Source organism: Carassius auratus, chromosome 7 (genome assembly GCF_003368295.1).
Source record: "Carassius auratus strain Wakin chromosome 7, ASM336829v1, whole genome shotgun sequence".
In the NCBI taxonomy this organism is placed as follows: domain Eukaryota; kingdom Metazoa; phylum Chordata; class Actinopteri; order Cypriniformes; family Cyprinidae; genus Carassius; species Carassius auratus.
Genome location: NC_039249.1, coordinates 28,009,072 through 28,023,016, shown reverse-complemented (window position 1 = coordinate 28,023,016; position 13,945 = coordinate 28,009,072). Strand labels below are relative to the sequence as shown.

At 35.3% G+C, this 13,945-nt stretch overlaps 1 protein-coding gene across 1 annotated transcript in view; it reads left to right on the top strand.

The window, feature by feature from the left end:
• Positions 1–13,945, top strand: part of smchd1 (structural maintenance of chromosomes flexible hinge domain containing 1) — a 39,982-nt gene that overhangs the window by 6,416 nt on the left and 19,621 nt on the right. Inside the window, exons 9-25 of the mRNA XM_026268304.1 lie at positions 50–140; positions 227–437; positions 546–663; positions 1,209–1,392; positions 1,494–1,565; positions 2,859–2,984; positions 3,304–3,417; positions 4,805–4,911; positions 5,531–5,613; positions 7,151–7,258; positions 7,439–7,516; positions 7,620–7,739; positions 8,880–9,024; positions 10,318–10,411; positions 11,447–11,519; positions 11,603–11,739; positions 13,619–13,753. Coding sequence (XP_026124089.1) covers positions 50–140; positions 227–437; positions 546–663; positions 1,209–1,392; positions 1,494–1,565; positions 2,859–2,984; positions 3,304–3,417; positions 4,805–4,911; positions 5,531–5,613; positions 7,151–7,258; positions 7,439–7,516; positions 7,620–7,739; positions 8,880–9,024; positions 10,318–10,411; positions 11,447–11,519; positions 11,603–11,739; positions 13,619–13,753 — 1,996 coding nt within the window. The remainder of the gene's footprint in view (positions 1–49; positions 141–226; positions 438–545; positions 664–1,208; positions 1,393–1,493; positions 1,566–2,858; positions 2,985–3,303; positions 3,418–4,804; positions 4,912–5,530; positions 5,614–7,150; positions 7,259–7,438; positions 7,517–7,619; positions 7,740–8,879; positions 9,025–10,317; positions 10,412–11,446; positions 11,520–11,602; positions 11,740–13,618; positions 13,754–13,945) is intronic.

The window sequence follows — 13,945 nt, the reverse complement described above, 5'->3', positions numbered from 1 at the left end:
GAACTGGTCCTTTAAGGCCAGCCGTTTAGTGCTGTCTGTATAATTTCAGGCATACTTACCATTACTATATACATGGAGTTGATGGAAACGAGCAGAAGAAAAAGAGAATCAGTGACCACGTCTCCAACATTGACATTCAGGTACATTTGTGTATGTATTTGTGCCTCTTATTGCACCTAATGAAATCCTTGCTTTCTCTGAAGCTCTTTCTGTCTTATTTTCTCAGATCGTTTTGCTGGAGCGCGCTCCTCGAGTCCCCCGTGTGATGAATCTGAGGGAGGTGGAGAATGACATGCAGACTCTGTACATCAACTCCAGCTTTTCCACTTTTGAGTTCAAAGCCACCGGCGCTGGAGAGTCATTAGTGGAGGGATTGATCCGTTATCATCCGTTCCTCTACGATCGAGAAACATACCCCGTGGATCCTTATGCTTTAGGTTCATTCCACACTGACGCTCAAATAGAAGCTGATTCCAGTTTGACCTCTGATATGGTGTGCGCTGCTAGATATGTTTTCTTTATAGCTCTGTGTGTTTGTGTTTTAGGTCCTTCAGAGGATGAGGATGAAGATTGTGTGATTTTGAACTCTGAAGCTCGGGGCAAGCGGCCGATCTTTGAGTGCTTCTGGAATGGGCGGCTCATTCCCTACACAACTGTCTCAGAGTAACTTTCCCATTCTTCATTCTCAAAGGCCCTTGCGGTTAAAATGATGCTTTTCTTACAACCGCTTTTTTTTTTTTTTTTTTCTCTCTCATCACTGGCTGTAGCCATGTCCTCATCTCATTTATGAAACACCTGCGATTCACAGCTACCTGAATGCATTTACATTTGCACAAAGCAGCTTTATTGACAAATTGTGTGAGCAAGGGCAAAACAGACAAGTGCCTTCAATGTCCTGTTGATGGCAGTATGATGGCACTTCTTTTGTAGCGGTTACAGAAAATATTTGGTTCCATGCACAAAGTTAAAGGAGGAATTGTATTACTCATCAGATAAAGAAGAGCACATATATACGTATTCAAAAAGGTACTCAAGTAGAGTGTAAAGCTGCTAATAGCTTTGATACTTATGAAACTACAAACCTGGACAAAGTAGTCAAAAACATACTTATGGTAGCTAATTGCATTTACTCAAATATTTGACACCACAGCAGTACTTGTTGTGGCTTTTTCACTTTTGCCTAAGCTGGATGGTTATGTGTGTGTTAGGTTCGAGTGGTGTGCAAGGCCTAAGAAAGCAGGTGCCGTGCCGCTGGAGTGTTATAACCGGATTTCCGGCGTTCTCTTCGCCAACGACCGATTCCAAGTCAGTACCAACAAACTTACCTTCATGGACCTGGAGCTTCAGCTACGTGACAACAACACCATTTTCAAAAGAGTGCTCAATGGCCAGGTACAGAAACACACTCCTGAACTCTGAAAGACACATTTTAACACTGCTCATATGCACATGATCAAAGGCCCAGTTCACACAGTCTGTGCTGTTTTATCCAGGAGCTGCGGGTGAACATTCAGAGGGAGTTTACTAACTGGTTAAAAGAATGTAATGAGCGCTTCGATAAGCAGGTATGTGCAAGGCCAGGTATGCAAACGCAGCTGTAACTACACTATCGTAAGTGCTTAATGCATGCTTTTGCATGTATAAACTTTAAATATTTGGTGAGGAAAATCCCCCAAATCAAAGACATTGCATTTATATTTTGACAGATGAAAGCGTTAAATACTAAACATTAAAAAAAATGCCTTTATACGTCAATAGAAGTGTTGTTCTTTGTATTATTTGCACTGTTATTATTATCATACTAAACACAAGCCTATCAATCAACAAGCAATGAATTTGTATAATTGTTGCCAATAAATAGAAGCACCAAAGTTTTGAAGCTTACAAAGTTATAACAAAGTTGAATTATATTGAAGGGGTGGTTGATTGCGATTTCACTTTTGTAACGTTAGCTAGTGTGTAATATTGTCATTTGAGCATAAACAATATGTGCAAAGTTACAATGCTTAGTTCAATGCAAACGGAGATACTGTTTTTTTAAATTATGGCAGATTAATGCATATAAAAACGGCTCGTAGGGACTGTAACGATGCACAAATCCAGATAAACCATGTTGTGCTGCTGTAAAGAAGAGGAAGAATTGTAGGCTTTCCGTCAACTAGGGCTGCATGGAAAAATCTATTCATATATGAATCTCAATAACACACATTATGTGTTTAGACAGACAGAATATGAGAAGCGTTAAACTTGCGGCTGCCGTACTGTATTAAAGCTTTAATCAGGATTAAACCATACATTAGAAGCTAACAGAAGCAGTAGCATTTACAAATAACAGCGTATCTAAAACTATGAGAAAACAGCATCATAAAACATCCCATTAAGAGCCGTGTTTGCACAGGTTCAGCGTGATCCTCTTCACTGATATTCTCTGTGTCTGAATCGGGCTCAAATTGATAAGCAATAATGACAACAATTCCACTGTTTACTATACAGCTGCCACCGAGGTGAGGGGCGTGGCGTTCAGACGCGCACTAGAGGTGGTTTAGCCAATCACAACACAGTGGGCTAGCTAACCAATCAGAGCCCATCGCATATTTCTGAGGGAGGGGCTTCATAAGAGCAGGAAATCATATGAGTGTTTAAAGGAGATGGGACAGAGCAGTGTTGAATAAAGGTCAAATTTTAGTGAATAATAATGTTCTTTTTTTTTTTTTAAACGAAGCATTAACAATGTTAGATTGCACCCCATAAACACAATCAAGCCTAAAAAAATTAAATAAAAAAATAACCTTAATCCATTATTATATCCTGGTTAGACATAAAATGGAAACAACAGATTTTTTTTGTCATGTTTGCAGGTGATGTTTCAGGGGTTTCTGGGTTCGACGACTCGTACAGATGTTGCTACCAAACGGCTTCAGTCGCCCTGGGCTCAGTTTCACACCATTAAGTGGGACGGCAAGACTTACAAGAAAGGGCAATGTGTGAGATTGAGTCGTTTTCATATTTTCACACTTCACACCAGTTTACAGGAGTCACAGAAAATGACTGATTACTTTTGCATCGTAAATTAATGTGAATTATTGAAATAATTATAGAAACAATTATTCTGTAAGTGTGGTGTTTCCACAGTATTGCCCAGGTGTTGTGAAGCATCATACAGACTGTTTAAATGAGTAATTAATATATTTAGTTGTGTCAAGAAAGTATATAACGTGCATGTGAATCAGGCCGTTTATTAAATTATTATGAATCATAGGTTGTAATTCTAGTCATCCTAAATATTGTCTTTTGCATCTTTAGGTGAAGTCAGTGAAAACAAACCCTGTGTTTGTTGGCTCTATAGTTAAGTTCTTGCTCTACGGAGAGCATGAAGGAGACGTGTACGGCACAGGAGGATATGTCCAGATCGCACTGGTGAGGATAATTCAACTCACTCGTCCATTTACACTGAATGAATGCAGTGTGCTCATGTGTGTTTGAAAGTAGGGATGCACCCACATATAGATTTTGGCTGATACTGATAACCAATATTTTTTATTTTTTATTGGAAGCTGATAACTATGGAAGCCCTTTTTCCGCCACTGAATAATAATTTGTAAAAAGGTTAGTGCGACTTTTTATTTCGCAATTGTTTTTGTTTTTTTTCTGAATTGCAAGATAGAAACTTGCAATTGCGAGTTATTAAGTCTTAGTTGTGAGAAAAAAGTCATAAAATTGCCCTATATAAACTCGCAATTTTGAGTTTATAGTCAGAATAGTGACTATATCTCAATTCTGACTTTATAACCTGCAGTTTTGAGATATAAAGTCGCAATTGTTAGAAAAAAGGTGAATTTCTTGGAATTTTCTTGGAGTTCTGACTTTTTTCTCAGAATTGCGAGATATTAACCTGCACTTGTGAGTTATAAAGTCCAAATTTGAAGGGAAAAAGAAGATATGTTCTCAGAATTGCGACTTTATATCTCACAATTGTGACTTATACAATTCTGAGAAAACAAATGAGTTTTTTCAATTGCGAGAAAAAAAATTCAGAATTGTGAGATTAAAAAGTCGCGAAATAACCAGAATCTTTATTCCGTGGTGGAAACGGGCTTCCATAGATAACTGATGTGTTGGCCAATAAATCCAAATTTGTATATAATGATTAAGAGTCTGATTACAAATACAAAAGTCCCACCATTTAAAGCCACGTCCCAAGCTTTAACATAAAGCCAAATATATCAAGTACAGAAGCCTAGTTAGAACCAATGTAAGTTTTAAAATTGTCAGCTCATTCCAAAAACAAACAACTTCAATTTTCTTACAAATAAATAACATGATGCAAAAATAATAAAATAATGCAAACCGGTCACTGGACAACGTTACTTGCGCATAAAGAATTAAAGTGCATATGCCATGGATAAATTAAGTGGAATAGCCTCTGCACGGAAATAGTAAAATAATTTGAATTAAACTTTTTAATATTGCTGGTGATAATGAGAGGAAAAGTTGTAGTTATTATTAATAACACACCAGTGTTTTTGATAAACATCTTAAGTTAATTTGAGATTTATGAGATTAATCAGATATTTTTACATCATAAATATTATAGTGCAACTTCCATTATAATACAATGTAATACATTATATATGTACAAGAAGATGCAAAATACACAAGTGAACTTAAACTAAGTTATGTGCTAACCAGAATGTGACATGGTGGCCGATATATTCTGTATCTAGTCGAAAGTGTATAAACTCAATGTTTTGAATCTCTTGTGGCTTTTTACTTCAGTGTACGTCTCTTTGATGTGTTTTCCTAGGAACCAAAGGAGTTGTATGATGAGCTGAAGATCATTCCCATCTCGAAGATCGACAGGCTGGCTGCAGCCGCAACCATTAAGAAGAAAATCGAGGATGAGCTCGCAAAGTAAGACCTGTCTCTGTAATCTGTACTTCAACTTATCAGTAAAGAGAGATAAAAGGCATCTGCTGTGAGTTTGGGTCGCTTTGTTGGGTAGCCATCTTCCTATACATAATGAAATGATTATTTGAAGGTTATGTAGTGTTCTGTTTTTAGTAATTTTTATTTGTTTTTAATAACAGTAATATTGTTTATAAATGATAATAGCAACATGCATTAATAACACACAAGACAATAAAACAATAATTAAACTATAATTTCATAGCCTTACAGTTTAATTTATAGTCATATAAAACTGCTACTATATATACTGAACTATAAGTAAATAAAACAACAATACTAATAAAATGCCATAATGATAATAATAATAATTATTATTATGTAGCCATATTGATATAGGAGCACAATTTTGGTCAAACTGTGCAGTCATAACAGCAAACCTAAATTTTTTTATTTTTAATCGCAATCACAGATTTATTATTAAATCTAAAAATATCATGTCTCTAGCTAATTCTGTTTTTCTTTCAACTATAATCAGTATAAACAAAGTCTTATCCAGGTACCTATATATATATATATATATATATATATAACTAAGCACTGTGTGAGATTTAATTACCATTAGACTTCCAGATCAGCTGAGGCTTACGTGGCCTGAGGGAAACGCCTGGACTGAGAATGAAGCTCGTCCGGCCGGCACACCCATGGGTAAACAAACTCACTCACATACAAACACCTTGCAGTGCAAAACTTACCATATATGTATTGGCCAAAGACTTTTAAGGAGCAGTTCACTTCTGGAACAAAAAAAGATAATGAACTCACCCCCTTGTAGTGGTCGACCGATATTGTTTTTTTCACAGCCGATGCCGATATATTGGAAAGCAGAATGGCTGATATAAAGCCAATGTAATTGTATTTATTTTAATTAATAAATCATTTGAAAATGTTTTTTGTATTGTTGTGTTTGCTGATTGTTAATGGCACACGAAAAAGTATTATGTTTGCCTTTCTATTACTGTTAATATAAAAGTAATTGTTATAATACTTTTTGTTAACATTTTAATTCATTTAAACGTTTTAGACAGAATTGTTAACAATGACTGTAAACAAGAGGGAGAATGTGAGCACTGTGAGTCACTGTCAAAATAAAAGTCCTGCCTCGAACGCATTGGCCAAACAGAAAAACTTATCGGCTGATGCAGATATTTGAAAAATACCAAATATCGGCCGATATATCGGTCGACCTCTACCCCTGTCATCCATGATGTTCATGTCTTTCTTTCTTCAGTCGTAGAGAATTTTGTTTTTTGAGAAAAACATTTCAGGATTTCTCTTCGTATAATGTACTTCTATGGTCCCCCTTTTTAAACTTGAACTTCCAAAATGTAGTTTAAATACAGATTCAAGGGGCTCTAAATGATCCCAGCCGAGGAAGAAGTGCCTTGCCTAGCTAAATCAGTTATTTTCTTAAAAATAAAAGTAAAATGTATTTACTTTTTAACCTCAAATGCTTGTCCTGATTAGCTCTAGCTCTGTGTGAACAGTTTTTTTTTTACAGTTCTTGACAGTTATGGTTTATTTAAAAACTGCCATCTCATTTTCTCTCCCTACTTCAAAATCGTTCTACATTGCGGTGTTCCCTATTTTTTTTTTTTTTTTTTTTTTTGTAAGGGGCATGTAAACACTGGGTCAGTACTTCTGCAGCAAAGTAAGACAACTTGAGATGGCAGTTTTAAGATATACTCTAACTGTATTGAAATGTAAAAAACATTTTACGCAGAGCTAGACATGACGAGCATTTGAGGTTATATAATATTTAAAGGAAAATAACCAATCGTTTCTCTAGATAAGACCCATTTTCCTTGGCTAGGATCATTTAGAGCCCTTTAAAGTTGCATTTAAACTGCATTTAGGAAGTTCAAACTCAAGGGCACCATAGAAGTCCATTATTAGGAGAGAAATCCTGAAATGTTTACCTCAAAAAATGATTTCTTTACTAAGAAAGAAAGACATGAACATCTTGGATGACAAGGAGGTGAGTACGTTATCTGTACATTTTTGGCTCTGGAAGTGAACTACTCCTTTAATTCGCAACTTTATTACATTATTTAAGAAAAAGAAGAAAAAAAACATACTCTCATCATAAACGGCTCCTTCATCTAATCCTGTACCAACAGCACTACAGACCTGTAGAGAAAGTGACTTGACTATAAGGTTTTAGTATCAATCTGTTCTTGTTCAGGTCCAATTCAAGTGGAGATTTTGAACAAAAAGGGAGACTCGATGTCTCGGCTGCCTGTGGCTGGCACTACTAAGAAACTGTTGATTGAGCTGAAAGTCGTCTGGCACTGTGAGTCACATTTACTGCATTATTGTTTGTAGTTAGGTGCCTGATAATTTCATCATGTTTTTGTATGCCATGTGTATATTTATAAATGCAATAACATGAGTATTGTTCATGCATGTTTTTGTAATGTTTATGCACGATATACTTGTTGTGACATACAGTATTATCTGTTTCTTCCTTCAGCTCCTAAAGGGGACGTCCAGACGAACTCCCACATTGGCATTCATTCATCCAAGTGGGAATACTGGTTCAAGTCCATGGGTAAAAATCTGTGAATCATCACATATGTTCATAAAATTGTCTGTTTTTAATTCTTAGTCAAATCAAATTATATACTTTCAAAGAGTGTCTCGTTTACTTCCAGAGAATCTCAGTAAGCTTGGGCAGTACACACTGCATCTGCAGACCATACTGAGTGACAACTCGGCCAGCGAATGGGCTGGAAAAAGACTCCCCAACCACACCCTCAAGTTCTCCATTAAAGGTAAAACTAACCAACACTGGTCCTGTTCACATCTGTGCTGAATTCAGAACAGCATACTATTCTCACAGTAAAAATAGTAGGAAGAGTTTGCAAGTGTGTAGTTGGGAACCCAGAACTTGTTTTAAGATCCTTCGCAGGTGATTAGGTGAGCTGTTTATAGCTGGGAGTATAATGTGTGTGCTGTGTTTTTGTGACCACTCGTGATCACATTCGAGTTGAGTTGACATTCTTACTGTGAGCTTATAAAGCACAAAAAGTTTAAAGTGTAAAAATGGTGTTTTGTCCTCGCAGGTATTAGGGCTGTCACTTTTAGTTTCGAAAATCGATTGCACAATCGATAGAACCGACCAAAAAAAGTTTCGAAAATGAAAATGGGGAATCGATTTTAACCAAATATGTACACTATTAATTTTAAAATAATGAAACAATTAAAAAATATAGATGTAAGAAAACTCACAAACAAACAGAAAAAGAAAATAAAGAATTCTGAAATTGCAGTATGCGTTGCAAAAGCATTTTTCTTTTGTTATGGCAGCAGTCCTCTGCATATATATTTTTTCGAGAATGTTTCACTCCTATTGCTGTTATTCTGCACGAAACTTCATGCCAATAAATAAGAAATATTGATGACTTGTGCGTTTCCAGCGCTCTCTTTACGTTCGTCCGTTATTTGACGTTCAAAAAGAGAACGTCTTTCTTTTTTCAGACATGGAAAATCGATTTTACACTCGATTCAATGAACACTTATGTCTTAAAAATCAAAAATGATTTTTTCACAAAAGTGACAGCCCTAGCAGGTATACTACGAACTGAAATAAAATGTTTTTTTTTTTTTTTTTTCAGAAGGTTGCAAAGGCAACATTTCTCATTACACATTTAGTCTAATTTTGGGGAAAAAAACTGAATTCATTAAAATTTGCATAGACATTTATTTATAAAAAAATAAAAATAAAAACTTACTAAAAATAGAAGAATATTACTTAACCTTTAACTACAATAAAAAAATAAGACAAATTAAATACAAATATTAACTACAGTGGTGTCTCAGTGATGCTTAAACAGTGCTTGACTGAAGTGACTCATCTCCAGTTAGATGCCATGTTAAATTCCTACTCTTTGTCTTCTTTGTTTCACCAACAGAAGGTGAAGCAGTATCTTTTGTTCTAGGCATCATTTCCTCTCCTGTCCATGTCGGAGTTCCCTTCAGTATTCCTCTAGATTTTAGGGATGAGTTTGATTATCCCACCCAGCCACCCTGTGACATTAAACCCCAGCTGGAATGTAGGTAGGTCAAAGTATAGACACACAAACTCTTGTTAATAGTGTATGTGTTTGTATGCACTTGCACGCAAATCTTCTTCTGTTTTATGATGGATCCAATAAAAAAAGCCATATTCAAAATATGTTACTAAGTGAAGCAATGCATGATGGGCTAGGTTAGTTTCAGAATTGGGGCACTTTGTGCGAAACAAATGACTATTCTGTAAACAAAATAAGCCCCAAAACAGACCAACAAACAATGAATGCAATGGCGTATCTTAAAATAAATAATTGGGAAAACACAATTCTTAAAGAAAAATAACATTCAGGGTTTCTACAGCTCTTAAAAAGGTACTAAAGAGTTTTAATTTGGGCTTCCACAAATTTTAATTGGTTTCAAATTCATATAGTCATTAAATGATACATCCATTGCGTAAAAATAATTATCATGGTTTTGTATTCCAATACAAATATTTAAACATCCTTAATAATAAATCAAGGTCCATTTACTTAGGATGCAAAAACAAGACAGAAAAACTGAACAAAATTCAGAGAGTTTCAATAGGGTATGAAAACATTTGTCCCTTTAAATTAAACCCATTGGCAGATATTTTTCTTGTTTTAATCATATACTCCATTTCATTTTGACCAGTTTCGCAGAACACTCTGAGCATTTTTCTTCTTGGGTAGATGCGATGTGATATAAAATCTTTAGATATTTGCACTAGAAAACAAGACCATAATACTGCAGAAGGACATCCCTTTTTTTGCAGTGTGATCAGAAATGAATGCAATACATTTACACTTGATACAAGACGTTTTAATTCAGAGACCATGCTGTATTGTTCCATTTAATTGACTTTTTAAATGTACTTTGTCCTTAAAAGCTTAAAATGGTCCTTCATAAAACCGGATCAGATTATTGTCTTAATCGTGTTAAAATCTGAATATTGTTGTCCATGTAAACACACTCACTGTAACTGAATTAATATTGTATTGATTTAAGAGCTCATAAAAGGCTTTTTTTATGACTCGTTCTGTAGGTTACCTTAAAAGGTGATAATTGACTATCTTTGTGTGTGAGTTGTTGAATTATTTACTCAACCAGTTCTTTAACAAACAGAAATGGTGCTTCTGCATTTTTTAGAGATGTGCAATGATTAATTCTGCTGTTGGTTTTGTTTGTAACAATTTTATTTATGGCACATTTAAAATCATATTGAATAATGCACTCACTTCATATGCACAAGAATGTGAATTTCTATCTTGTAAGCCTCGTTCTTGCATGTTTTTCTGATGGTAAAATCTCTTTCATTAGTTCACTACAGCTACGTTATGAGGGAATCGCAATTGGCACCACTTGTGTCATCAAAAATGTGAGGGCCATGGGAAAGATCAGTCATCAGAACAAGGTTGGCAGTGTTGCATTTACCTTCGCAATAATCATAGTTGGTCTTTGTTGAGTTTAACTAATAACTGAAGTCTTTGAATTAATCAGAGCCAGTGTTGGGTGCATTTAATTACTAAGTAGTTAGTTAATATAATTTAATTTCTTTTTGATTAAAAAAGTAAAGCAAGGGATTACTCTTATTTTTTCTGTCATTTAGTTACAGTTACTTCTTATGTAATTGAACATTTATATACAATACAATAATGGATTTAACAACAACAATTAAATTCTAACCTTTAAATGCATGCTTTTTATGTACTTTTCTCAATTTCAATACTTTGAGTTAATAATAATATTGGTTCACTTTAGTGTCCAATTCTCACAATTAACTAGTTGGTTATTAGCATGAATATTACTGGGATAATGGCTGTTTATTATTACATTTAAAAAACAAATATTAATGTCTTATCATACCTAATTCCTAAACTTAACAACTACTTTATAAGTATTAATAAGCATTAATTAAGAGTATATTGAGGCAAAAGTCTTAATAGAGAGACTGTAATCTAAAGAATAATTTATGTAGTTGTCTATTATTTATTTGAAAGAATTAAAAGAACTGTTTCATGTCTATCCTTCTATCATTAACTTGTCGATATTGATATAGGATTTAGAGAGTAAAGAGTAATTATACTTTTTGGAGAGAGAAATTTGCACAGTAATCTATTTACACTGTTGAATATGTAATTAGTAACTAGTAATGACTTTTTTTGTGAGTAACTTGCCCAACACTGCTTTTTGTTGATTATTTGTGATTAGTTTAGGCTCTGAATTAGCATAAACTAATCACAAATAATCAACAAGAAGGTGTCCATGTATGTTAATTAAGAGAGAAAGGGTTAAACAATTTATTTCTGAAATCTGTGCTAAACTGTATTATGCATACACTCTTGTATAAAAATATGCATGAAGGATTTTTTTTATATATATTTGCAATGATGCTTTTAGCACAGAACTTGGATATGTGTGTGTGATATTTTTATATATTTTTTAACAGATGTACACATTGAAGGTGCAAATCCCAGGACTGAAGCAGGACAGCCAGTCTCTTCAAATCGTATTGCAACCTGGTATGACAAACAACACAGAAACTACAACAGAAAGAGGAAATATAAAGGAGTATGTTAAAAACCAGGTGACGTTTATTTTCCAGGCCCTCCGCACACTCTTGTGGTGTTTCCAGAAGATTTGTTCTCTGTTGAGAATCGAACTCCAGCAGACTTCAGAGTTGAGGTTCACGATGAATATCAGAATATCACCACTCATCCGAAACTCACCGTCCGCTGCCAGGTATTATTTTTTTGGCAAATGCACACACATTTACTTGGCATGCATATTAGCCTGTCTAATTGGGGACATGCTGTAGACTTCTGTTGTCTTTATATACAGATAATTGAAACATTTGAAGATTAAATCAGGATTTCTCAAACGAATGATTGCTTCTGGTTGTAAATCTAATAATTTTCTGGAATGGAAATAATAATTTATATCTAGCACATGAGCCTAGAGAGATTTTTGAGTGCACGGGACACAGCATGAGCGAGTTTTAAGTGCGCACAGTTTCTCTGGGAAATCTGCATGCTTGGGTTATAATAACTAGGGGTGCTCCGATCACGATCGGCCGATCGTTAATGCGCATCTTGTCAGTAAAGCTGGTTCTCTAATCAGCGGTTAATTCCATCAGGTGCGTGATTTCACATAGAGCAGCTGTTACTACACAGAGCCGTTGTTAACTGAGAAGATGCGCCAAAAAACGCTGAAAATGAAGTGGATTTGCGCATCTTCTCTATTAACAATGGCTCTGTGTAGTAACAGCTGCTCTATGTGAAATCATGCACCTGATGGAATTAACCGCTGATTAGAAAACCGGCTTTACTGACGAGATGCGCATAACGATCGGCCGATCGTGATCGGAGCACCCCTAATAATAACGCGATCTCGCGGCTGCTTCTGGACCGCATACACAGACTATATGCACTGCAGACGGAGTATGTGTGAACCTGGCACAACAAATCTATTTCAACACCTGAAGCACTGCTACAATGAGCTTTATGATCAATGCATGGCAAAAAAAAAAAAAAAAACCCTGGACTAGTGTTGGGTGAGATGGTCACTTTTCAAATCGTCATATCGTCAGCCCGTGAGATCGACGATAAACGATATTATCGTGTCTTTGTGGAGCAAGAGAGAGACTTTTTGTTTTTTTCATAGCATAACTATTTGTTGTTTTAAACCGCGCAGGTGCACCAGAGAGAGCCTTTGGAATCACCAGTAATCTAAAAAAATATACTTTCAGACATACTAATAAACTAACGTTAAATATAAAAATACTGTATTTAAAACAGCTAGTCCATATATAGTCGGACGCAACTGTCATACCGCGCGTCCTGTGACAAATTTGCCACATCTGTGCACGGAAGTTATCAGTCTAAATGTCAATGGTGAAAATCAATAGTAGATTTCATTCAAAGTCATACAGTGCTCGGGACCGTGCGTCTCATGATGAGACCGCCACAGAAACAAGAAAGAGATGCATTCTAACATATCTGTGCCATCTGTGCCATATCGTCTATCGGTACAACCCTACCCTGGACACAGGATTTTTTTTTTTTTGCCATTTGTCTAGACATTTTGGCACACCTTTACTTGACTTTGGCACACCTTTACTTTTACTTTACGTGATTATTTTGACTTAAGTCTGTTCTAGAAACGTTACAACTTTTTGTTAAAAATCTAATTGGTTTTTCTTTTGGAAATATGTATCAAATTAATACTGAATGCATTTATTACTGTAAAGCATCTCTGTGTGTCAAATTCGCGATTAAAATCGAAATTGCAAAATTGATCAAAGAAATCGCGATATGTTTTTTTTTGTCTATATCGCCCAGCCCTAGCGTAGTGCGATTATCAAATCAAATACTGCGATTTCTTTAAAAATATGTATAGTATGGTTTACAGGAATTTGTGATAAAATAACACAAATTATCTCAATATAATTTTCCTTAATAACAAAAGTTAGATGAATGTTTGATACAACCTTTTTGCACTATGCAAATTAGTAATGCACTGAAATTTTGGCAACTGATGTAAACTTAGCTTTATGAAAGACCTTCCATTGAATGGCACAGAACTATAGTTCATCTTTTAAATGGTAAATGTGTGTTTGTAGTTGCTGGGAGCCCCTGATCTGCCCGTGGATGTCGTGGACTGCAGTAACACTGGCTCTGCACTCCTGCTGACCAAACCACTTCTGCTGAAGACTGTAAACGCTGAACAAATCCTCACGGCTAAGTTCAACATTCCTGTAAGATGCATCATTTGCTCTGTGTCTAGTCTGTTTGTTTATAACCAATTTATTATTATCAGGAATGCACAATATTGGATTTTTTTTGCAGATAACCGATATGCCGATATTGTTCAAGTAGTTTTTGCCGATACCGATAAATTTATTTTTGTTTGGAAACAACACCAAGTCTCTCCTGTGCAGAGATTCTGA